Here is a 25,357-nt window from a genome sequence, read left to right as displayed (position 1 = left end):
AAGTTATTGTATAACGATGATTTGTTCTGTAGACTATCGAAATAAAATATAGCTTTAAGGGGCTAATAATATTGACCTTAAAATGGTGTTTAAAAAAATTAAAACTGCTTTTATTCTAGCCAAAATAAAATAAATAAGACTTTCTCCAGAAGAAAAAAATATTATCAGACATACTGTAAAAATTTCCCTGCTCTGTTCAACATCATTTAGGAAACATTTAAAATAGACAAAAAAAAGTTCAAAGGAAGCTAATAATTCTGACTACAACTGTACATCAAATACCGGCATGTGCTTATTTCGTGCCGGATCCTGTTCTGGGAAATGTCAGATATTTGTGTTTTGTGTTCCAGTATTTATTTTAACTGATCCAGACTTAACTTTTGCATGGTGAATACCTGCATGTGTGTGTGTGAGAGAGAGAGAGAGACGGTGAAAAACCATATGAGTCTAAGTGAAAAACAACGATTGCAAAGTGAGCGCACACACAAGTAAAGGTAATCACTTTGGACCACTTAGCTTTTTAACGTTTAAAATTATTCTCCTTGGTTGTTGATTATTGTTTTGTGCGCAGTGAGCAGCGAAAATAAATAATGACATTAGCCTACCTAAATAATATTTGTATTTTCAAAATGTCAGAGGCAGTCAAGCATATATTATTATGTTTTTTACTCACGAGTAAATCTTATAATGAGCCTGATCAAGAGAAGATAAAACTGTGCTCCTGGATCAGGATAGCTGGAGGCAGAAGCAAAGCAATTTTAAATCAGCCAGAAAACATGACTGAAGAGGTAACTGTGGGCTCGTCTTAAAGATTAGATGCGAGTCATTTTCGCTTGGCACATAATAGTGAAGTGAGGTGAATGTCAGTGGTGTTAGTAAACTGGATATTCATGTTTCATACAATTTAAGTAGGTAGCTACATGTTGATTTTTTTATCCATTGTAACTACATGATTAAAGAGCATTCAGAGGTTTAATCTTTTTTGTATTAACCGCTTGGTAACGTCATGTTCCGGGAAAACTGAAATTGTGTGGCAGATGTCGGTCACGGTAACTTTCATTTTCCGGTTTTGTTCTGGAAATTATCCATTTACTAATTAAACACTGAGTGCATGTAATAACATTTATAATTAATTTTTGTAATTGCATTTGTAATTACACTGTTAATCATCCCTTACACCTTTACCCACCCTTACACCTAACCATACAATTACACCTGTCCATAACTCTACCTGTTTCCAACTCCTGCAGTCAGGGCCAGATTTAGAGATTAGGGTATCCTAAGCCATGAGGCCCAACAGTCCTAAAATGCACCCTTTCTACTTTAAAAAAAAAAAATGTTGTTTACAGTTTAGTGAAGTAAACTAGAATTCATTAGAGCTGCAAAATATATCAGTGCAACTCAATGTAATTAATGTGATTAATTATAAATGTTATTGTCACGACAAAACAAAGCATAATCTCACAGACATATCTTAAGTTTGTTTAATTTTTCTGTTGAAACTAAACAAAAACAAAATAATCTAGGCTATTACAAACATCTTAAAGTTAGTATTAGTTAGTATTTTGTTACATTTTGGAGCTCAACAGTCCTAAAATGCTCCCTTTATACTTTTATTTAATTTTGTATTTATTAGGATTTTTTTTATATCACATGAATCATCTTTTCTGTGTTCTATCTTAATGCAATCTCTACTTTTTAAATGATTCGTTTTCTTAAAATTAATTTACAAATAATAATAATAATAGTAATATGCTCTAAGATTGGGGGGTGGTGGCAAAATTTGTGCGGATGTAATGATTATAATATTTTATTTTATGATAATATTATTACATAGCATTAAATTATTATAATAATGTTAGATTTTCATTTATATTAAATAATATTTAATTACGTAAAAAAATGTGTTTGACTCTTACCATGCAAAATATGATAGAAAACAACGCTATATATTGTTTATAGGTATAATTTATTACATATTTATTGGGGGCCCCCATATTTCCTGGGGCCCTAAGCGGCTGCTTACCTTGCTTACTGGTTAAATTCGCCCCTGCCTGCAGTGCATTAGGAACCCATTAAGTACATTGTATTTATCATTTGATGCAAGTACATAGTAGTTAGGTACACACAATAATTTTTTTTACATTGATTTACAAGAATACACCCACTTAAATGTCATTCAGTGTTTATTGTTGGAAGTAATATCAAAAAATTGTTTTATTTTGGCTGTGCTATGATGACAGTACATAATATTTTACTAGGTATTTTGTGATATAGTGACAGTTAGCTTAAAGTGTATTTTAAAGACTTAACTAGGTCAATTACTGTAGGTTAAAAAGGCAAGTCATTGGACAACATCGGTTAGTTCTGTAGCCGATCAAAACATAAAACTATTTAAGGAGGCTAATAATATTGACCTTTTAAACATTTTTTACATTTTCTTTTTCCACTCAAACTAAATATACAATGGGAAATGCAGCAAATATACAATGCTGGGAAATGAGAAAGGTGTTTAAATGACTCCTTATTTCCATTTTGACAGATGAATAAGCAGGACAGCTATTTATAGTTATCAATGTCCTCATTGGCTGTTCTGGTGTACGTGAGAATCCCCCCCCCCCAAATAACTCAAATGAAACCATAAACAATCTGCCACAATCCTGTTAAAGTACACAGTGTCAGCCTATGGATCAGAACAGACCCTCTTTGTCACTGTATTGATGTGCTCTGATCACTGAGCTGTGGAGACTTGGATGAATAATTTGGCTCAGTATTTCCATGCCCTGGTTTCTCCCTCACAAACTCCTAGTTTTCCCATGTTTCTAAACACAGAGGCCTACCAGAATATGAGTGTCCCTCTGGGAGTTGTCTGATATCTCCATAATGTAGGCTAAAGTTTTAATAGCATAGAAAGTGCACTGCTGTTTGAAAGTTTGAGGTCAGTTTTTTGATTACCTACTCCAAACTTTGGAAGCATCAGTTTTATAATGTAATGATGAAATAAATCTAATGAAACTTAAAACATTTTTTAAATTAAATTAAGTAATTTTTAATTATTTTCAGAATTAAATGGATAAAAACGTAATAAATAAATTATCATTTGAAATCAAACTTATTATAATTTTAATTAATATTTCAATTCTTTAAAAGTATTTCCAAAAATTTCAATATATTTTAAAACTAAAAAGTTTTAATAACTAATATTTCTAATAACTAATCAAAATCCATGACATTGTTCTAGGTATTTAAGTACTTGTCCTAAAGTCCGATTTAAAGGCTTAACTAGGTTAATTAGGTTAACTAGCCAAGTTAGGTTAATTGGGCAAGTCATTGGAAAAGTCACAAATTTTGGCCTGGTTGTTAGCCTGCTCTGGAGCAGTTAAGCAGCAAAGAATAAGTCTATAAAAAATATATGGGACAAAAAATAAAAAATAAAACTTAATATGCCTTAATCTCTTATTTAATTTAAAATATAAGACTTTATTATTACTTATTAATTAGTTTGTGCTTTTTTGAGCTCCTATCTCACAAAATACATTTTTTTCAAAGCTGTTTGGACAGAGGTGGGTGTAGAAATAATGTGTACACAGCCATATTAGAGTGGTACTAAATTATGGCCTTTTTTATTAATTTTTATATTCTCAAATTAAACACAGATTCGAACCCAAGCAATTTTAAGGTCAACCACTCAGTGTTGGACCAGTGCAGTTTTCCTCACCCACCTTTTTTTTTGACAGACACTTAATTAACACATCTCAGTACTAGACAGTACCACAAGACAGGATTTGCAAAGAAACTGGGATTAAAAGATGTGTTCTAACTATCCGTGATCAGCTGCATGTTAAGAAGAAGTGATGCACTTTAATAAAGAAATTTGTTATGTTATTCATAACGACTGAAATTACCTAGCTGCAAAGTGCCAGACAACTATAAACTAGAAGGTTTTGATCACATAACAGTCCCGGATATCAAATTCTATTCATTTTGTACAATAACATAAAGGGTCTCCTTACAGCATTTGTGTGTGGCTCAGTCACCATTGCAAAAAAAGCTGAATAAACTCTACAACACATTAAATAAACATTCAGAAACTTCCTTATTAGTCACTCACCCCTCTCACCCACCTTTGGCTTATTCCCTGCTTTTATCAGGGGTTCTGATTCAGTCTTACTGTGATATTTGTGATCTCTGCTTCTTCATTGTCTGAGTTGCTCACTGTTTTATTTAATTTTATTTAATTTATTTATTTATTTTTTGCTGTGTTTATCGGCCATTTGATGCTCGGTATTCTTCAAAAGCCAACATACCTGAACAGTGGATGGGAAGAATTGCATTTAAAGGCACAGACTCAGAACAGCTGAAGTTTCCTCTGACCCCAAAATTGACATTTTCAGCAGTGTACAATAAGTGATCTGCTATGGGTATTTTGAGCTGAAACTTCATAGACACTTTCTGGAGACACCAAACATTTATTTTATATATTGTAAAAAGGTAAAATAGGACTTCTTATTAAAATGCATTCCTTTCCATTATAACTTTTAAAAAACTTTTAAAAGTTATAACACCAAACTTTACTGACTTATACTTGTTACCGCTGATCTGTTATATTTCTTTTCTCATCTTCCTAAAATTAAAGTTTGTGTGAAATCAAAATTTATAATGTTTATTTTTCTAGCTCACATTGTTGTTCATAAGGTGAACAATTAATTTGTTAAAGTTGGCTCCATCAAATCTGACCATTTATTTCTGCATTTGCCGTGGCGGTTCTTCAATTATGATATCAGTTTGACAGCTCCTCTTACCATCAAACCCTGGTCACACTAGAGTTTGAGCTTGTGAAATTCTGGGCAAGATAATACAAGAGACGAAGGGCAGGATAAAATAAGTTGAATAGACATTGATAAAGCTAGCAATGGCTGCAAATTTGACATTCTGGTCACATTTTGATCTTCTATTGGTCTCACAGAATCACGTGATGAAATTTTACAGGTCAGAGTTCCCCAAATGCATCAACACAACAGGCAAAACTTGCATGAGCTTGTCTTCTGCTCAGGTGCTTTCACATGTGTATAAATGGAAGTCTATGGGACGAAAAGTCAAGTGTAACCCCCAACCTACTCAGTATTTTATTTCATATGGAAGTACATCAACATACTGAAGTAAAAGTCTCAGCAAATTCCAGTTCACATTGACTTTAAACCAGAATTGAATTTCAGTGAGACTAAAAATAAACAGTTGTGTAGCACTATATTTGGACAAAAATTCACTGAGCTTCCAGTACATTTTCTCTTATTTTACAGTTATTTTATTTATTTAATACAGTGTATAGTTAGAAAAAAAATTATATTTTGTTTTTGTTTTTGTCTTTATATTGTGTTTCGTTTTAAATATATTACTCCTTATTTTTGTTATTATGAATGAACTTTTTTAGTTTTAGTTTAGTTTAGTTTAGTTTTATTTTATTTTATTGTATTTTGTTTTATTTTATTTTATTTTATTTTATTTTATTTTGTTTTATTTTATTTTATTTTATTTTATTTTATTTTTTAGTTTTAGTTTAGTTTAGTTTAGTTTAGTTTAGTTTAGTTTAGTTTAGTTTAGTTTAGTTTAGTTTAGTTTAGTTTAGTTTAGTTTAGTTTAATTTAGTTTAGTTTAGTTTAGTTTTTGTGAAAACTGGCAGGAATGTATCAGGATTGATGGATAGAAAGTTTGTTATTTGAACTGTTAGTCATTGTCTAAAATGGCAAACTTTAAAATGAACCACTCCTCTATTATATTAAGATTCTTTTCTTATCTTCCCCAAATCCTCCCAGAGCTGAATCCCAGTGGGACTGAAAATACATATATAAAAATATCTATCAAAGATGCTTTGTCTTTAAGATGCTCCTCATTTGCATCGATTTTTCGTAACTGGTCTTGGTAGTGTGTAGTAGGTGAAGGGCTTTGAGAAGGGGGCCGATCCAGGGGTCAAAGGCTGTCATTCTCCCTCTGTCTGTGCTCAACAATCCCATTATGACGGTGTAGAGGATCGGACATTTGGCTGCCCTGCCGAATACCAAAGCCTGCGTGGTGCACTGGGGTACCGAGGGGCTCTTAGGGGGTTCAGTGAAGAGTTTTGCGTTTCGGCATACGCTCATCTACCTCGTCGGGCTGAGCAGGATGGCACCGCTGACCAGTCTGCTGCTCTTGAGTCTGGTCAGTCTGTCTGGTCAGATCCAGTGGTTTAGGTTTCTGTGGGTCCCAGAGACAAGTTCACCCGCTCCTGCGGTCAGCACACCTGCAGACACCAGCAGTACTGAAGCAGCAGAGGAAAACACAGAGCACGTCCTGCCAACCTCTCCTCCTGCGCCCACAGCGGCGCCCGCCGACACAGCCAGAGCCAAGAGACCTTTGAAGAGGTGGAAGAGCGGTGAGTGCAGCTGCACTGAAAAAACAAACAGAGATTTATGGAGAGAACAAAAACATTGTGACTTCAGTATATTTCTTTGTTTATTTTTTTTAATTTAAAATAGTTTTAATGTTTTAAAAAAAAAAAAAAAATTAATATTGCTTTTTTTAGTTTGTGTTATTTTAGAAAGAGAGAAACATTTTCTTATTAGCTAATTGAAATATTTTGTGTTGTTTTTATATATTATTTATATGTTTATATATTATTATTATTATATATTTATATATACTAATATATTATATTATTGTAAAATCAAAAATAAATTATGAATAAACTATTTTCAATATAATGTTTTTTTGCAGTGTGGACGAGCAGTGAGTTTTGGTTTATTGCAAAAAAAAAAATATTTATAGTAAATTAATATAAAGATAAAAGCTAAAATATAGCTTAAATATATGTAATATAATTGTTTTAAAGCTAAAAATCCATATATACATTGCAAAAAATAATTTTCTTTCTAGATTTTTTTGTGTTGTTTCTAGTCCAAATATCTCAAAGTTCTTAAATCAAGATGCATTTTCTATACAACCAAAACATGTTGTCTTGTTTTAAGAAATAATTTGCCAAAATGAAGTGTGTTTTTCCTTAAATCAAGGTAAATTATCTGCCAATGGGGTAAGCAAAATAATCTTATCACAAATCGAAAAACAAGATTAGTGTGCAAATAGCACACTTGAAATGGCTACTATTTGGTCCAAGCTGTGCAGTTGGATTGATACTAAGATTCTGTTTCACCCACGAGGCTAGCAGATATCAAACTGTAAAAGGTTTTTAATTGTGCCATGCTGTTGTGTGCAAGAGATCAGCCTGGCAGTGTTTGCAGAACTCACTTTTCTCAAAGAATAACGCTAAATCCCTATCACATGATATTATAATAATAGGATTAAGAGCAGGAGGTTTTCCATCAGTTGTAGTTCCACCTGCTGTTAAAGGCATGGGGAAAGATTGTGAAATTAACCCCGGGGATCAGACTTCTTCCTTAATTAATATCTCATTCTTCTCATTACTCTGTGCAATCAGCAAAGCTCTAATGCTGCATCTCTTATCATTTCATTTGAATGTTATAAGCAGTATTCCACTGTGTTTGTTAAATCAAAGAAAACAAGTTCACTTCTGCATGTATTTTCAGTGGAAACTGCTGTGAACTGTAATTAATTCTCCATAAAGAGGATCCTCTCTCTGCTTCTGCCATATAATGAAGGCTGATCCTCAAACTCTCGGCTCACACAGTGTTTGCTGGAAGCCCTGCAGCCATGTAGAGCTGTTTATTTGGTACTTCACTTCATTATTATCATTAGGTTTCGTGTCAGACTGAAACAGAAAAGGCTGCTTAGGGTTGTCAGTCTGAGGAGTCTTTTGCATTGACATTGGCATAAACTAATGAGAATGTTTTTATTATTTGTTTATGTTGCTGTGAAACAATTGCAGACTGTGAAATTGCTGGAAAGGGTAAAAAGAGCTGTCAAGAAATCTGTGAAGAGCATGATTAATACACACTGTACAACAGCTTGATATTGAGAAGAAGAAAAAACAAGAATAAATGAAAATTTTATGACAGTTCAGTGAAAGCAGTTCAGTAAAAGAAATCTCTCTCCTCAGTGTTTTAAATATGTATGAAATTGTCAATGAAATTTATGTCACTGAAAAAGTTCAAGTTTAAAATCTCCTTCTCAACAAGAAAATGTGATATTAGCGTGTTCAAAAAACAGAAACAGCTTTTCATTTGAGTTTAAAAACTGCCTGCATATGAGAATTTGGTCAAAACAAATCCTGTTTACTAGTGTAGGAAATGCATTACAAATTATGTAATTATATTTAACTTTTTTGAGTAACTGTAAATTAACACAAAAGTATCTGACAGATGTACAAACATACTGTACATATTTGTACATATTTGTATTTACAGTTAACATCAAGTGAACACTGTAGGAATTACAACAGTTTGCATATGTGCCTTCCACGTGTTAAGGGACCAAAAGTAATTGGACAGAATAATACCAATAAATCAAACTTTCACTTTTTACTACTTGATTGCAAATCCTTTGCAGTCAATTACAACCTGAAATCTGTAACGCATAGAAATCACCAGATGCTGGCTTTCATCCCTGGTGGTGCTCTGCCAGGCCTCTAAAGCAACTGTCTTCAGCTCCGGCATGTTCTTGGGGCATTTTCCCTTCAGTTTTGTCTTCAGCAAGTGAAATGCATGCTCAATCAGATTCAGGTCAGGTGATTGACTTGGCCATTGCATAGCATTCCACTTCTTTCCATTCAAAAAATCTTTGGTTGCTTTTGCAGCATGATTTATATCATTCTCCATCTGCACTGTGAAGCGCCGTCCAATGAGTTCTAAAACATTTTGGCTTAATATGAGCAGGAAATATTGCCTGAAACACTTCAGAATCCATCCTGGTGCTTTTTGTCCATTGACAGCCATATATGCCCATGCCATGTCACTACTACCAATGTTTCAATGCTTGAATCATGAGCAGTTCCTTTCCTGATCTTGGTCTCATCTGTCCATATGATGTTGTTCCAGAACTGTGAATGTTTTTTTAGAACTCTCCTAAAAAACTCTCCTCCTGTTTTTGAGGCTCATCAATGGTTTACATCTTTTAGTAAACCCTCTGTATTCACTCTGGTGTAGTCTTCTCTTGATTGTTGACACACATCTAGATCACAATTAGATGTTCTAGATCTGGCCAACTGTTGTGAAGGGTATTTTTTTCACCAGGGAAATAATTCTTTGGCCGTCCACCTCAGTTGTTTTCCCTGGTCTTCCAGGTCTTTTAATGTTGCTAACCTCACTAGTGCATTCTTTCTTTTTAAAATGTTCAAAACAGTTGTTTTGGCCAGGCCTGATGTTTTTGCCATATCTCTGATGGTTTTTTTTCAGCTTATGATGGCTGTCTTGATCAATTTCTCAGAGAAAATAGCCAATAATTATTTATTCTTTTGTTAGATTAGTTCCAGTTTTGGCTTTGGTATGACTAATCTAATGTATATGCGCAAGTATTATTGTAAAGCATCCTACAGGAAATATTATTTTAAAAGATATCTGTGAGGGGTTTACTCACTTATAATGAACACTGCATCTATTTTTAAGTTGAAGTTACTTTAAAATGATGTAACTGTAATATAATATTATTACCAGTTGCTTTGTTTTGCCATTCCTTCACTGGCTGCTCTCTTTTACTCATGTTGGCAGAAATCATGAGAAAGTATGTGCTGTGTGCACTGTGCAGACATTAGTGTAGATCAAGATGAATATGAACATGCATTTATTCATCTTACTTGTGCAATAAAAGCAATTCGGTAATTCTCAAAATATAAAAAAACGTTAAAGTGAAAGTCCCTGATGGGAGAGTCTTTCTTCTCCTGTCATTTCTTTATGCACAAAAGTAACGTGACATAAATACATTTTATAAAAAGTACCTAAGTATTGTCAGTTCTTTTATTATGTAATTAGTCATTTTTGTTAGGGAGGTGCACAATATATGTTGCAAGGAACTTTCAAAAAGTTGTTCTCACAGTTCCCTGAAACAAAAAATGTTCACTCACTCACTATCCTCTGGCTTAGTCAGAATCAGTTTTATTGCCAAGTGTGCTTCACGCACACAAGGAATTTGTTTTGGCTACAGAAGCTTCCAGTGTACGTAAAGTGACAAGTGACAACACAAAATAAATATGAAACAAGACAATAAACATTAAACAGAGATGCAGCTAGTCAAAAAATCTGAATGTTGAATTGTATGTACAGATTTGTGATAAATATACAGGTTATAAGGTGCTATGTACAAATGTGAATGGAGAAAGCATTGCATTGTATATTAATATAAGGTGCTATACACAAGTGTGTATAAGAAAGTATTGCACATATTTATTGTACAGTGGGGTATATTTACCTGTTTATGAGTGAGATGGCCTGAAACAAGATACTTTTCCTGTGTCTGGCTGTTTTTGTGCTTGGTCCTCTAAAGCGCCGACCAGACGGTAATAGTTCGAACAGGAAATGTGCTGGGTGCGAGGTGTCCAGAGTGATTTGTGAGCCCTTTAACTCACTCTGGAAGAGTACTGTTTTTAAAGTGTAGGAATGGTAGTGAAAGTGATTTGTTCAGCAGTCAGAACTATTCGCTGTCGGTTTTGGCAGCTGAGCCGAACAAGACGGAAATTGAAGTACTAGACGGTGATTGAAGTTGATTTATCAAGGGTCGCCACAGCTGAATGAACCATTAATTACTTTGGCATATGTATTTTATGTGGTGGATGCCCTTTTATGTGTCCAGCTCCTCTAAAAAAGTTCATAAAATGATTTTTAAAAATCCGATGTGTTTATGAGAGCTTCAAAAGTTAACAAAAAACTGTATAAAGTTATTTTATTTAATCTAACAGGCATTGTTTTTATCTAAATCGTGTCAAATTGCCATAATGTGTGAACTATTTGTACTTGCTTGCTATTTTGATGCACATAAAATAGTCTAATGTATATTTTTATTTTATCTGTCATTTTGTGAGAGAGTTTTAAAAACTAGCCGTTAGTTGTTTTGTTTTGCTCCCTATTATTTCTTTGGTTGACCTCCTGTGTTCAGTGTCTGTGCTCTTTGTGCCACACTAATATTAATCACCATGGTTACCCTTGTTTGTTGCCAAGGTACTTGATTAGACCCACCTCAATTTGTTATCTTCCCTTTCAGTGTTAAATATTCATTTGGTTGTTGGCAGTCGATTTGTTTGATTGACCTACTTTTTTTTATTATTTTGAATTGATTTCTCTGTAACGTAATGACTAGGGCCAGACGGAATCTGCGGACATTTTTTTGCCATTTCTGCGTAGAATTTTGGTCAATATCTGCTGATTTATGCGGAATGATTTTGGGAGTATTATAACTAAAACCCTAATATATAAAATAAAAAGTAATACCTTTTCAACTGTTATTTAATGTTTACAATCCATATCCAATTAGATACACTTTATTTGGTAAACAAAGCAAGTCTCTCATATAATATATCTACTAAAAGACAGAAAATATTACTTAACAAACTGTATTGTAAATAAATAATGAGAACATTTTCATATTAGTCAATATTAATACTGAAATTAATTTACAAACTTAATAAATATGAATTCACACACATTCCCACAAGTCAATAAACAGAATCAATGATGGACTAAAAATCTGCAGAATTCTGCGTGCGCAGATTCCATGTGGGCCTAGTGATGACTAAATGAGGTGCTGCAAAGCATTAAGGTTGTATCGCAAGAGGGTTCATTCCTTCTTTTTAAATCTTTTTACTACGGGTACAGTATGGCCCTCTATTGGTGACAATCATTTTATATTATGCACTAAACAGTTAGGCCAGCTGTTTTCATTTTTGCATTTGCAGTTGTTCCACAAACATCTGTTATTCTTAGCAAAAGTTCATGTGAGAAGGATAGCATAGCCAAGAACAAATTACACTTTTGATCTTTGCGGTAATTCAACACAAGCTGATTCAGTTCTTCAGTTTATATGATAAAGGTTGTGATGTATAGCAGCTCACAAGAGGTTAAAAATACTGGTACATCGTAATGCAGTTTTCTGCATCGTTTCTAACACAAACCTTTGTTATGTTTTCAGACGTTCTGGAACACAGAGAATTATTCATACAGACTGTAGTTTTATGATTTTTTAATGGTGGAAAAGATCAACCGAGGCATATTTTCTTCTTTTGTGTTCAACTGAAGGAAGATTGTCATGCTTTAAAGCATGTTTTACATATTTTGGGTTGAATTGTTCATTAAATAAACATGAAATATTGTTTAACAGAACAATGAAACATTTATTTTGCCTAGGTACATGGAAGCATCTGCCTCTACACTTTATTAAATTACTTAGAACTTGGAAAAGTTAGATCATTAGTTCACAGTTCTCCCATAGTTCTATATAGATGCCTTTAGTTTTGCCAATTCACCTGTATGGCATGTCTTTGGACTGTGGGGGAAACCGGAGCACCCAGAGGAAACCCACGCAAATGTGGGGAGAACATGCAAACTCCACACAGAAATGACAACTGACCCAGCCGAGGCTTAAACTAGTGACCTTTTTGTTGTGAGGAGACATCACTACATACTGCGCAACCGTGTCACCCATGTTCATGTAATGTTAACTTAAAAAGTTTAAGACATTTTGTCCATCATTTAATCATTCTTTTTGTGTTTCTTTCAGAGCGAGGCTCCAAGGGTCACCTAATTCTAACAGACCTCGTTGGCATGCCTCTTCCACCATCCGTGTCCTTCATCACGGGCTACGAGGGTTACCCTGCCTACTCTTTTGGGCCTCATGCTAACGTAGGCCGACTGACCCAGTCTTTCGTACCTGAGCCCTTCTTCACAGACTTTGCCATCATCGTCACAGTCAAACCATCTAGCTCTCGAGGAGGAGTCCTGTTTGCCATCACAGACCCGTCCCAGACCATTGTCCAACTTGGCCTGGCCCTGACACCCGTGGAGGACCAGACTCAGCGGATTGTACTGTATTACAGTGAGCCGAGGTCAGCGAACAGCGCAGAGGTTGCGTCTTTTAAAGTGCCAGACATGACGCAGCAGTGGAGCCGCTTCACACTGTCGGTGGAGCGCCAGGAGGTTCGTCTCTACATGGACTGTGATGAATACCACATTGCCCCCTTCAAGAGGAGCCAGCAGCCCCTCAGCTTCAAGCCTGGATCGGGGATCTTTGTGGCGAATGCGGGTAGTACCGGCCTGGAGAGATTTGTGGTAGGTTTGCGTTTTCACTCAACTCTTGAATCTTCCCCTAGAACTGCGATGAAGCCATACAGTTTAAAATCTGTGTGAAATCTAAATTTATAATGTTTATTTTGCTGTCACATGTTACTATAATTTAGGTGAACAATTCGTCTGTGAAATTTGATCTACTGCAAAAAAAGCTTTAGTCAGCAAACAATTTTGATCGTTAGCTTGCGTTTGGAGTGGCGGTTCTACTCTGTTTATGTCAGTTTGATGGCTTCAGGCACAATATTCTTAACCACGCCCTCTTACCATTAATGTGCAATGAGGGAATGATGCGTAAAAAAAGGAAAGCCCCACCTCCTTCTTAATATTCTGTTTCATTTGGAAGTATGTCATTCATTCATTCATTCATTTTCTTTTCGGCTCAGTCCCTTTATTAATCAGGGGTTGCCACAGCAGAATGAACAGCCAACTTGTCTAGCATATGTTTAACGCAGCGGATACCCTCCCAGCTGCAACCCATCACTGGGAAACACACATACACTCTTGCATTCACACACATACACTACGGCCAATTTAGCTTATTCAATTCACCTAGCACCTGTCTTTGGACTGTGGGGAAAACCGGAGCACCTGGAGGAAACCCACGCGAACGCGGGAAGAACATGCAAACTCCACACAGAAAGGCCAACTGACCCAGCCGGGGCTCGAACCAGTGACCTTCTTGCTGTGAGGCAATCTTACTCCCAACTTTGCCACTGTGACGCCCAGAAATATATCAATATACTAAAATAAACATCTTAGGAACTTCTGGGTTACGTGGATTTTAACCCTAGGGGGCAAAGAACCATATATGGTAACATAATTAATTAAAATATAATTTGAAGAGTTCAGATACAAAAATCTCCAAGTGCCATCTGAAATTGTCTTCTAATATTCGCATTTTTCTCAGGCTCCTATGTCTTGATTCAGTAATTTCTCTTTATGGCAAAGAGCAGACTATTTGCATCGCTTTCAACATGAAATAACTGAACATAAACATGAGAGGCTGAAAAAAATGCTCATTGTAGAAGAAAATTACAGAAGGCACTTAGAGGTTTTTGCAACTGAACTCTTCATTTGTGTATGTTTTATCTTAAGTCACACAACTTCAAAAGTCTTGTGATAACCTGCTGTAATACTCAAGGGTTTTTCCAAGCCCTATAAAGGGTCAAGGCAAGACACTGCAAGTAAATTGGCTAATAAAATCACTATCATCATACTTCTATTGTTGATTAATTATATTAAGTATTGCAAAAAGTTTTCTGAAATGTTTATATAGATATGCGAATGATGCATTATTTCATTACATGTGCGCTAATTTGCATGAATTTCTAGTGGAAGTTCAAAATTCTTGTTTCATTTTTAAAAATACAGGATTTGGTGTATTTATTTCATTTCATTTTCCTTCGACTTAGTATCTTTTTTTCATCAGGAGTTGCCACAGCGGAATGAATAGTTGAATAGTTTATTCAAGTTTTGAGCTATAGAATGATAAAAAGAGCTATCCAAAACCCACTCGGTAAAAACTTAGAGTCTAATATGTTATAAATAGAAGAGCCAGAACATAATAGATTTTTACAGATTTCTGTAGAACAAAAAGTATATAATCAAGCAAATGTTAGATATTAGAGCCCTTGATAAAAGCCTATGAAAAAAATATATGAAGAAAACTGGGAAGTTTGGTGTACGTGCTGCTGTATGGACATTTATAACTCAAGCAATATACAATAATAATAATAATAATAATAATAATAATAATAATAATTTTATAATTATGAACTACAAACTCAAGTAGAAAAAAGTGTCACAGTCACAGAAAACACTTAAAAGTGTATTTAGGATGTTTTCTAACCATTAGACTGAAATAAATACACTCACTTACTTTCCTTCTGCTTATTCTCTTGAAAAAACACTTTATGAAAAGCTCCAAATCGCTAAATTGACAGGTGCGTGAGAAGCATTGTGTTTACCTGCTTGGTCTCTTTCCTGCCTTTAAACACTACTCTGAAGATAAAAGATGAGCTGAATACACACTGAAATCACTTTCGCATTGATTTTACCCTGTCCTTTGCTTTTGCATTTTTTATAGCTATTGACAAGACACTGTCGTTATTAATTTGATGTGATTTTATATGACTGGGGCCTTGAGCAAATCGTGTGTCTTACACTGACTCACGATGACATTTACCTTCACCCTGACAGTTTATGATCTATCATTGATACATCCTCAAAAACATATTCAAGGTTATTCGCAAACGTCTTCTATCAACACAGAGAGTGAAGCCGGGGTGAAGCTTTCAGTGCTGGAGATTTTAGTGATAATCTTTACTGAGATTATAAAATGAGTGCTTACAGTAAGTTTTTCCTTTTACATTTTCATTTTTCATCCAACTCTCTCTTAAAGTGAATCTATAAAAACACATAGTGATTTAATAATACTGTAGAAAATATGTATTTAAAACTTATCCATTTATATACATATATTATTCTGTACATTACAATATTGGGGTGCCTTAATTATTATTTTTAATGATAATGCATCTTTTTGCTTTTTAATCAAATCCATACAGTATCTTAATATTGTTTGTTTATCAGTATTTATCATAGTAATAATTATGCAAAAAAAAAGTGTTTAAATTTTATTTAAAGTAAATTGTGAAAATCTAAAATTCTATCTATAATGAGATAAAAAGGTTATAATTAAAGCAGAAATAGAGTCATAGAAACGTTTTTATATCTTAATTTTTAAGTTGGCTGTTCATTCTGTTGTGGCGATCCCAGATTAACAAAGAGACTAAAGCCGAAAAAAAATGAATGAATGAATTTTTAAGTTTTTAGCCATTTTCAATTTGATGCATGCCTCTTTAGATATTTTATTAATTAGAACTCTATTTCATTTTTTATTTGATGATGATGATGATGATGATGATGATGATGATGATGATGATGATGATGATGATGATGAAGATGATGACGATAATGATTATTAATATTATTATTTTGGTATAATGTCATTTTTTTTTTACATTTTGGTATAAGTTCATACCAGTTTGGATATCGGCACTGGTAGGGGTTGTGCATTGGCACGAGGCTGCAGACCGAGTGCCTTAGTCTTCCGCCAGTGACGATTTACTGTACTGCCATATCGCACTCCTACGAGTACTTAATACACTACACTATGGTATAAATACAGCACTGCAACATAAAAAAGAGAGAGATCGACTTAGAAAGTCACTTACAAGTTAATGATTTGATCAGTTTGAAATTATAAGTTTTTCTCCTCTAAGGGCTTATGTCTCCATTTTGTGGATGGACAACATTAACGTCTTTGGTCTCATCAATAACAGGCTGATGGCTTCCGCACAGTATCTCCGAAATTATAAATATTTAAAATAGGCATATTATGTTGTCCAATAGCTGCAATATTTATCAAACTGTATTGAGTTTATCAATCAATACACCGATCTGCTGTCACTCTATGTTGGTGGAGTAATATATAAGGATGAGTAGGCTGTACGAGTTCTGATATTTATATATTTTTTTATTTCATTTTATTTTTTTATTTTATTTATTATTTTTTATTTTATTGATAGTTTTGATTTATTGCAGAATATCTCGCAGTTATCAGCCAATCAGAATAGAGAACCAGGCAAAACTGTGTGTGTGTGTGTGTGTGTGTGTGTGTGTGTGTGTGTGTGTGTGTGTGTGTGTGTGTGTGTGTGTATGCCCTTCCAGCCGCAACCCATCTCTTGGAAAAAAAAAAATATATATATATATATAAATAAATAAATATATATCAAAAAAATTACATATATATATATATATATATATATATATATATATATATATATATATATATATATATATATATATATATATATATATATATATATATATATATATATATAGTTGAAGTTAAAGTCAGAATTATTAGCCCCCTGTTTATTTTTTTCCCTTTTCTGATTGAATATATCTTTGCCATAATGACAGTAAATAATATTTAACTAGATATTTTTCAAGACACTTCTATGGAGCTTAAAGTGACATTTAAAGGCTTAACTAGGGTAATTAGGTTAACTAGGCTGGTTATGGTAATAAAGCAAGCTATTTTTGCTGATAGTTTGTTCTGTAGACTATCAAAAAATATATATAGCTTAAAGGGGCTAATAATTTTGATCTTAAATTCATTCATGCACAAATGCATATCTGTTTGGAGTTTGTTTTACTTTTTATTTATATTTTATTGAATTTTGATATTTGTCCATACCTGTCTGGAGCTTTTTGGAGAACCACATTTTATTTTTTTGGATCGTTCAGTATCTTGTATTGGTGCATACGGTCCCTGTTTGGAACCTTCAGGAGAATAGACTTTTTTTATTTGCTAATTTAATATTTTGCTGACTGCTGCTGGCATTGTTGACTGCTTATTTTGTTTTTCTACAACAGCCACCAGTCCAAACTCCTTTTTCTCAATAAGTTTTGCTTTAGACTTTGTCCTCCATCTCATTTGTGCCAGTACACCTGAAGAGCTTTTGTCCCGTGAGTTGCTGTATTGTGTTTTGGCAGGCCTGTTGTCATGGTGAAAACTTTGGGAAGACCCAATCCTCTGTGTCAAATGGCATTAACCTAGGGGCCTCCTTCAAGAAAAGAACTAACAATGAAGCTCTAACATACAGTAACAGAGAGAAACGATGATACTTTCAGACCTGGCTAGCACCCAAAAACGTCTAGAGAGTTACAATTACTGTCTTGTCCTCCAGAAAAGGCACTTTTGTGGTTGAGCCATTGTTTCCCTAAAGAGGTGATGCCAATTAAAAGTTATTGTGTTAATATGTCCTATCTGTAATAGCTCTAATTGGATTTTTCCCGTCGTTGTTTTATGGTTGTTTGGACTATGACATTTCATAACGCCTTTAATAATGAAAGTAGCCGATGGCCATCTTAAATCCGCTGTACTTGAATGGAAGTGTGGCTGAAAGAACGCATTAAACCCTAATGAGTAACGCAGGAGGTACTTCATCTGAAAGCTTGCTGATAATTGTGCAAAATGTATTACCTTCCCTTCAGCGCTGCTGGAGAATCTCTGAGCCCTGGACGAATGTGTGCTGCTGTATTTCTGCTGAACTCAATCTATGCTGTTCGATTGAAAATAGCAAAACAAATCTCGTTCTGACAGCACTTGTGTACAATCACGATCGCGGTGTGATTAAAGCTTGAAGAATGCATTAGTTTTGTTCCAAATGACGCACTTTACACTATGTACTTGCACACTATGTACTTATGCACCATGTTCTCAGCTGTTAAGTGTATGAAATGAAGGTTATTTTGTTATTCACCATTGGAGCTTGCAGTCTTGCATCCTCCATTACATTATTAAACCTGCAAACATTCGGCACATTTTTTTATTACTATTTATTTTTGTTTTGTTTTAAAGAGTATATTACAGTAAGTGCTTCTTCCATGTATTTAAAGGGGATTTTTATTGGAATTGTTAGTGTGAACACTCCACTTGTGCTATTTATACTTGAAAACAGTGTTTGAATGTATTCTCAGAAGCTCAAATAGTAGAGTTTAGCACCAGAAACACAAAGGTTGTGGGTTCAATCCCAGGCAAAGAAAAACTGATAAAAAGGTGCATTCAGTGCAGTGCATGTCATGCACTCGGATTAAACATCTGCCAAAAATGCATATGTAAAATTAAATTAAATAGTATTATTAGTCAATAAATTATTAGTTCAAAAGCTTTTAGGCTAATCTACATTTTAAGTCAGAATTATTAGTCCCCCTGTTTATTTTTTCCCCAATTTCTGTTTGATGGAGAGCAGATTTTTTCAACACATTTCTAAACATAATAGCTTTAATAACTCATTTCTAATAACCGATTTATTTTATCTTTGCCATGATGACAGTAGGCAACGTAGTGGCGAAGTAGGTAGTGCTGTCGCCTCACAGCAAGAAGGTCGCTGGGTCGTTGGTTCGATCCTCGGCTTAGTTGGCGTTTCTGTGTGGAGTTTGCATGTTCTCCCTGGGTTCGTGTGGGTTTCCTCTGGGTGCTCCGGTTTCCCCCACAGTCCAAAGACATGCGGTACAGGTGAATTGGGTAGGCTAAATTGTCCATAGTGTATGAGTGTGTGTGTGAATGTAGGTGTAGATGTTTCCCAGAGATGGGTTGCAGCTGAAAGGGCATCCGCTGTGTAAAAAAAAATGTGCTGGATAAGTTGGCGGTTATTCCGCTGTGGCGACCCCGGATTAATAAAGGGAGTAAGCTGACAAGAAAATTAATGATGAATGATGACAGTAAATAATATTTGACTAGATTTTTTTATTTTAAAGGCATAACTGTATTAATTAGGTTAATTAGGCAGGTTAGGGTAATTAGGCAGGTTATTGTATATCGATGGTTTGTTCTGACTATTGAAAAAAAAAATAGCTTAAAGAGGCTAATAATTTTGACCTAAAAATGGATTTTAAAAATTAAAAACTGCTTTTGTTCTTGCCAAAATAAAACAAATAAGACTTTCTCCAGAAGAACAAATTTTATCAGACATAATGTGAAAATTTCCTGGCTCTGTTAAACATCATTTGGGAAAAATTTTAAAAAGAAGAAAAAATAATAAGGGGGGGGGGGTGTTGGGGATGGAGGGGGGGCTAATAATTTTGACATCAACTGTATGTTGTTGTTTTCTCAGAATTAAGCCTGACAGACATTTGAATTTTATTTTTAAAAGTTTTGAATTTTTTTGTTTATTTGCAGTGCCGTTGTAAATTTCTTGGTCTTTTGCAGTTGCATTCACCCAATTTGGCCAGAAGGTGTGTTTGGTGGCGTTTTGAATTCTTCAAAGCATCAAAGCAATCTCATTTATAAAGTAGTCCAGTTATGAATTTGGGATTAGCTGTGTAACATGACATGTCTCTGAATTTGGATCAATAACTAAAGGTAGTTTCTGTTTTATTTGAGAAAACTAGAATAGCATGCACACATCGGAAGTCATAGTGTCTCCATGAAAACCTTTTAAAAGAAAGGTCAGGTTTGCATCCTAACTGGCACACTATACACTAATGCACTGTGTACTTATGCACTTAAACACTCAGCAGCACAGTATATACAGTTAGGTCCATAAATATTTGGACAATGACACAATTCTAACATTTTTGGCTCTATACACCAACACAATGGATTTGTAATGAAACAAACAAGATGTGCTTTAACTGCAGACTGTCAGTGTTACGCCCCAATGTTTGTGTACTAAGCAGTGCGAAAACAATTCAAAGTCTGACCTGCATGTATATTGTGCAGGGAAAATTGAGCATAAAACCAGATATCCCACCACTCCTGGAGGCTCTGAGAGTTTCACGCATATTCATAGTGGCTCCCTAATTCCTGCAAATTACATACAATATTCCAGAACGCAAAACAACAAGAGAGTGTGCGCTCATGTGAGCGAGTAAGAACAAGAGAGTGGCGCATGTAGCAATATAGTAAGCCTTAAATTGCACAAATAGTGCAATAAAGTACCTCTAGTGCAAGTTGCTGCTCTCAGTGAGCTGCAATGAGGCGTTTTTGGGCTACGATCCCATATTCACCTGATCCGTTGAGAGGAATAAGCACTCAAATGGTTTAATGCTGCCACATTTTCTATTAGGTATCAAAAAATTGGACATGAATACCATTTGAAGGGTCTTGCATTTATTTAACTATTACAGCTATTACAGGAAAAGTTTTTTGTGGTACCATGATTTCAGACATTTATGGAAATATTGGCTGGAAAAAAAAGAAATATACAGTTGAAGTCAGAATTATTAGCCCCGCCTGACTTATTAGCGCCCGTTTATTTTTTTTCCCAAATTTCTGTTGAATGGAGGGAAGATTGTTTCAGCACATTTCAAAGCATAATAGTTTTAGAAACCTATTTATAATAACTGATTTATTTTATCTTTGTCATGATGACAGTAAATAATATTTTACTTGATATTATTCAAGACACTTCTATACAGCTTAAAGTGACATTTAAAGGCTTACCTAGGTTAATAAGGTGAACTAGGCAGGTTATGGTAATTAGGCAAGTTATTGTATAACGATGGTTTGTTCTGTAGACTAACGAAAAAAAATTGTGCTTAAAGGGGCTAATAATTTTGTCCCAAAATTGGTTTTTAAAAAATTCAAAACTGCTTTTATTCTAGCCGAAATAAAAAAATAAGACTTCCTTCAGAAGGAAAAATATTATCAGACATTGTGAAAATTTCTTTGCTCTGTTAAACATCATATGGGAAATATTAAAAAAAGAAGAAAAAAAATCAAAAGGGGGCTAATAATTCTGACTTCAACTGTATGTATATATAATTCGGAAAAAGGAATATATATTTTTATTATTTTTTGTCTCTTTTTCTTTCCTGTATTGCTTAAGGTGATATATATTAACCAAACTTCTTTTGCATACTAATGAAGCATTTTTGCAGAAGTAGATGGAGCTGATTGTCTAAAATAACTTGAGCTCTCCAGCTAAACTTTCTGTGAGCAAAAAATTGTCTTAAACCTGAAAACAAAATATATGCAGTTGAGAAGGCTTAGGCTTTTAATGTTGTGCAGAGGATTCATAGAAAAAGAGGACGTATGTATGGGTGCGGCCAATGGAGAACTGGAGAATGATTGACAAGTGATGAATTTCCCTAAACTCCACTTGTTAATATCAACTCCCCATATAAGTCAACGTCAGGAAATGAAAACTGTTGCGCAACCCTGAATGTAACTCTATTGCATTGAGGATAACAGAATTCTGTGAATCGAATTATTTATTTGTATACAATAAATTGCTAATATGTTAAATATTTGTTTATGTTTAACATATCTTAAACATATACGTATATTTCTATGTATAATATAAAAATGGTAATTAAATGATTTCATTTACTTTGTATTTACATAAAAATTCTACTTTATTATATTTAGTCGCTTCTTAACATTCACAACACATCACATAACAAAATCAATGCAAAATAGCTTCAGCTCTACACCCAAAGTTTGTCTTTCTTTTGGTCTCTACACTTTTCCTTAAAGCTTAGTCTTTTGTCCCATTCTTATCCTTTAACAATCTAGTGAAAAGTCCAAGATCACTGTGCTTGTTTTTAGTTCGACTCTAGTCTCATATATTATTTTTCACATTCGTGTTCATTAATGCTGCTCCTATGATGCTTCTGCACTTCACTCTACACATACTCTACTGTACATATAAAAAAGACCAAAGAAAATTACAGTTTGGGTTTAACCACTTGTCATTCCACAAATATACACTGCAATCTCTTCTTTTTGTTTTTGTTTTTGTTTTAATCCACTAAGCAGTTAACCCTCATACTAATTGTCAGTGTCTGTATATCTTTTCCGTTACCTCAGGGGTCAATCCAACAGCTGGTAATAAAACCTGACCCCAGAGCAGCAGAAGAGCAGTGTGAGGAAGACGACCCCAGCGTGAGTGCACTTTCACTACTCTCTTTATTTGTCTTTTAATATATTTCAACAGCATTTGGCCATTAGAAGCATATAGATATGGATGTGTAGATTGAGTGTGTTAGTTTGTGCATTGCTCAGGGTCTCCCTCTTGTGGTGGAGTCAGTCATGGTGTGAGTGTTTTGCTCTTCTGGATGTTTTGCAGCTGCAGGCCTCCGGGGACAGAAGTGGCGATGGTGATTATGATGATGAGGAAGAACATGCGAGGCGTGAAGAAACCTTTGGGCAGACTAACAACAAGGAAAAGGTTTGTCTGAAGCAGTTCAATGCATGCTTTGCATTGCTGGTTAAACTTCAAAAAGATTATTTATTGATCTATTAATATAGTGACATACTGTGGTTTTGCCGTGGATATATCTAAGTTCTTGCACATTTTTGGATCTTATCCCAAAATATGTGAATATTTATTTATTTATTTATTTATTTATTTGTTTGTTTTACTATATCCTAGACCAGTGTTTCTCTACCATGTTCCTGGAGGACCACCAACACTGCATGTTTTGGATGTCTCCTTTGTCTGTCACATCCATTGCAGGTCATTCAATCTTTGCTAATGAGCTGGTGATCTGAATCAGGTGTGTTTGGTTAAGGAGACATGGGAAATGTGCAGATCTGGTGGACCCTCAGGAACGTGGCTGAGAAACACTGTCCAAGACCATTACACCGTCGAGTGATCTGGTTGTTTAGGTTAATTTACTCTACTTATAAAAAAGTTTGGATCAGCAAGTTAGTTTGTTTGTTTATTTATTTGTTTGTTTGTTTGTTTGTTTGTTTGTTTGGTAACACTTTATTTTAAGGGTCCAAAATAATGCATCAATTAAGCATTAATTAATGGTTAATTTGTTAACAATTAAGCATTAGTTAAAAACAAAAGCACTAATAATTATGGTTAACTAAACGTTTAAAGGGTCCCGAATTATGCATTAATGTGGACATTAACTTTACCTATAGGACATGAGGTTAAACTGATTTATTACACAATTTTAGCTATATATATTTTCAAACCAGCAGTAGTTAAACATAATTAGTTGCTTGTTGTTCAGTTAGCTTACATAATGATTTAAAAAAAATATATATGGCTTATCAAATTGTAAATAATGGTTAAAATGCCTTTGTGTTCAGTTAATCATGAATTATGTTTGCTCATGCTTAACTGATGCATAATTGTGAACAAGTTTATCATGATTTACAAGTGTTACTAAACTTAACTAATTCAGGACCCTTAAAATTTTTTACTAACCATTAATTAGTGCATTTGTTTTCAACTAATGCTTAATTGTAAACAAATTACCATTAATTAAGGCTTAATTTGGACCCTTAAAATAAAAGCAAAATGGCTACAAAAACAGCCTTTTATATTGTACAAAAATATAAAAAAAATAAAAAAAATAAAAAATGCAGTTCTTTCAATTTTCTGTTCATAAAGGAATCCTGAAAAATATATGTATTACGATTTCCATAAAAATATTAAGCGGAGTAACTGATTTCAGCAATGAAAATAACCAGTAGCAGTAAATCAGCATATTACAATTATTTTTCAAGAATAAAATAAATGCCATCAGATGAATACTTTACATTTTAGAATGTATTGAATTAGATAACAGTATTAGATATTACAGTAATGTAAACAATATATTTAATATTTAGGACAATAAATATAATACATTTTTAGATCTAAACGTACTGTATTTATCTAAAGTAAATGCAGCTTTTGTGAACTTTTATTGAACACATAAACAATTTAATTTTCAATGAAAAGGTATAAGTACTTTATTAATAAACAGGCTTCATTTTAAAAACATTTTTGATTGTTTTTTTTAATTAAACACACAAACACATAACATATTTCATAACTAAATAAGCGAGCATAAAATAAAGGAATGTTGACATAGTCATCTTGTTTTATGTGTGTTTGTTGTCAGTTTAATCATTTCTCTGTAGAAAATGTGCTTTGTCTTTGACAAACAGGAAACAATGAGGTTGACTCTTTCTTCATGGAGATAAGATTGTCTTTCATCACAGACAGAGCATCATTATGCGTACGATTTTCTTACAGTTTTTTTCAAAATCTAAAGGGATATTTAAAGTAAAAACTAGATGGTGTTTGTGAAGAAACACAATACATTAGCTTTACATTCAAATACATTTAAAAATGGCACTCCAGAACATGTCATGGCATGACATTTACACTGACTGGTCACAAGTGACATGAAAACCAATTTCAAACCTGCTGTGATGTGATGTAATGGTCTGCAATGCATGGCAGGGAAGAATTGTGGGAGAAGGGTGAGTGGTAGATCATTTTCCTCTCCTGTCTATTCTTTTCTTAATCAGTAACATCGTTAAAATTAATTCAATAAAATGCTAATTTAGTGTATAATGTTACCTTTATTTTTATTTTTATTAAAATTAAATGTATAAAAAAGATAATCTGTCAAACTAAGAACTTATGAAGATGTATAATATCATTTGCTCACCAAAAGTAAATAATTTAGACCAGTGAAGTTCAGTTAATCGGGATGGGAACTCTCTATTCACAACCCTTATAAATTAAACATTTTTAAACATTAAAAATAATCTTTTTCCTTGACCTCCAAATCAGCTTAATGATTACAGATACGTGTAATCATTAAGCAGGCAA

The 25,357-nt window shown here is 33.9% G+C and overlaps 1 protein-coding gene across 9 annotated transcripts in view; it reads left to right on the top strand.

Moving 5' to 3' along the window:
• The window catches only part of col15a1b (collagen, type XV, alpha 1b), a 76,413-nt gene that overhangs the window by 20,776 nt on the left and 30,280 nt on the right, over positions 1-25,357 (top strand). For 5 of the 9 annotated variants that reach the window (XM_073917924.1, XM_073917919.1, XM_017358519.4 and 2 more), the window contains 3 exon segments: positions 12,652-13,199; positions 22,603-22,677; positions 22,862-22,963. In XM_073917924.1, the coding sequence (XP_073774025.1) occupies positions 12,652-13,199; positions 22,603-22,677; positions 22,862-22,963 (725 nt within the window). 9 annotated transcript variants of the gene reach the window in all.

The sequence above is a fragment of the Danio rerio genome, chromosome 2, assembly GCF_049306965.1.
Source record: "Danio rerio strain Tuebingen ecotype United States chromosome 2, GRCz12tu, whole genome shotgun sequence".
Taxonomy (NCBI): Eukaryota; Metazoa; Chordata; class Actinopteri; order Cypriniformes; family Danionidae; genus Danio; species Danio rerio.
This window is presented reverse-complemented; position numbering and strand designations above follow the sequence as displayed.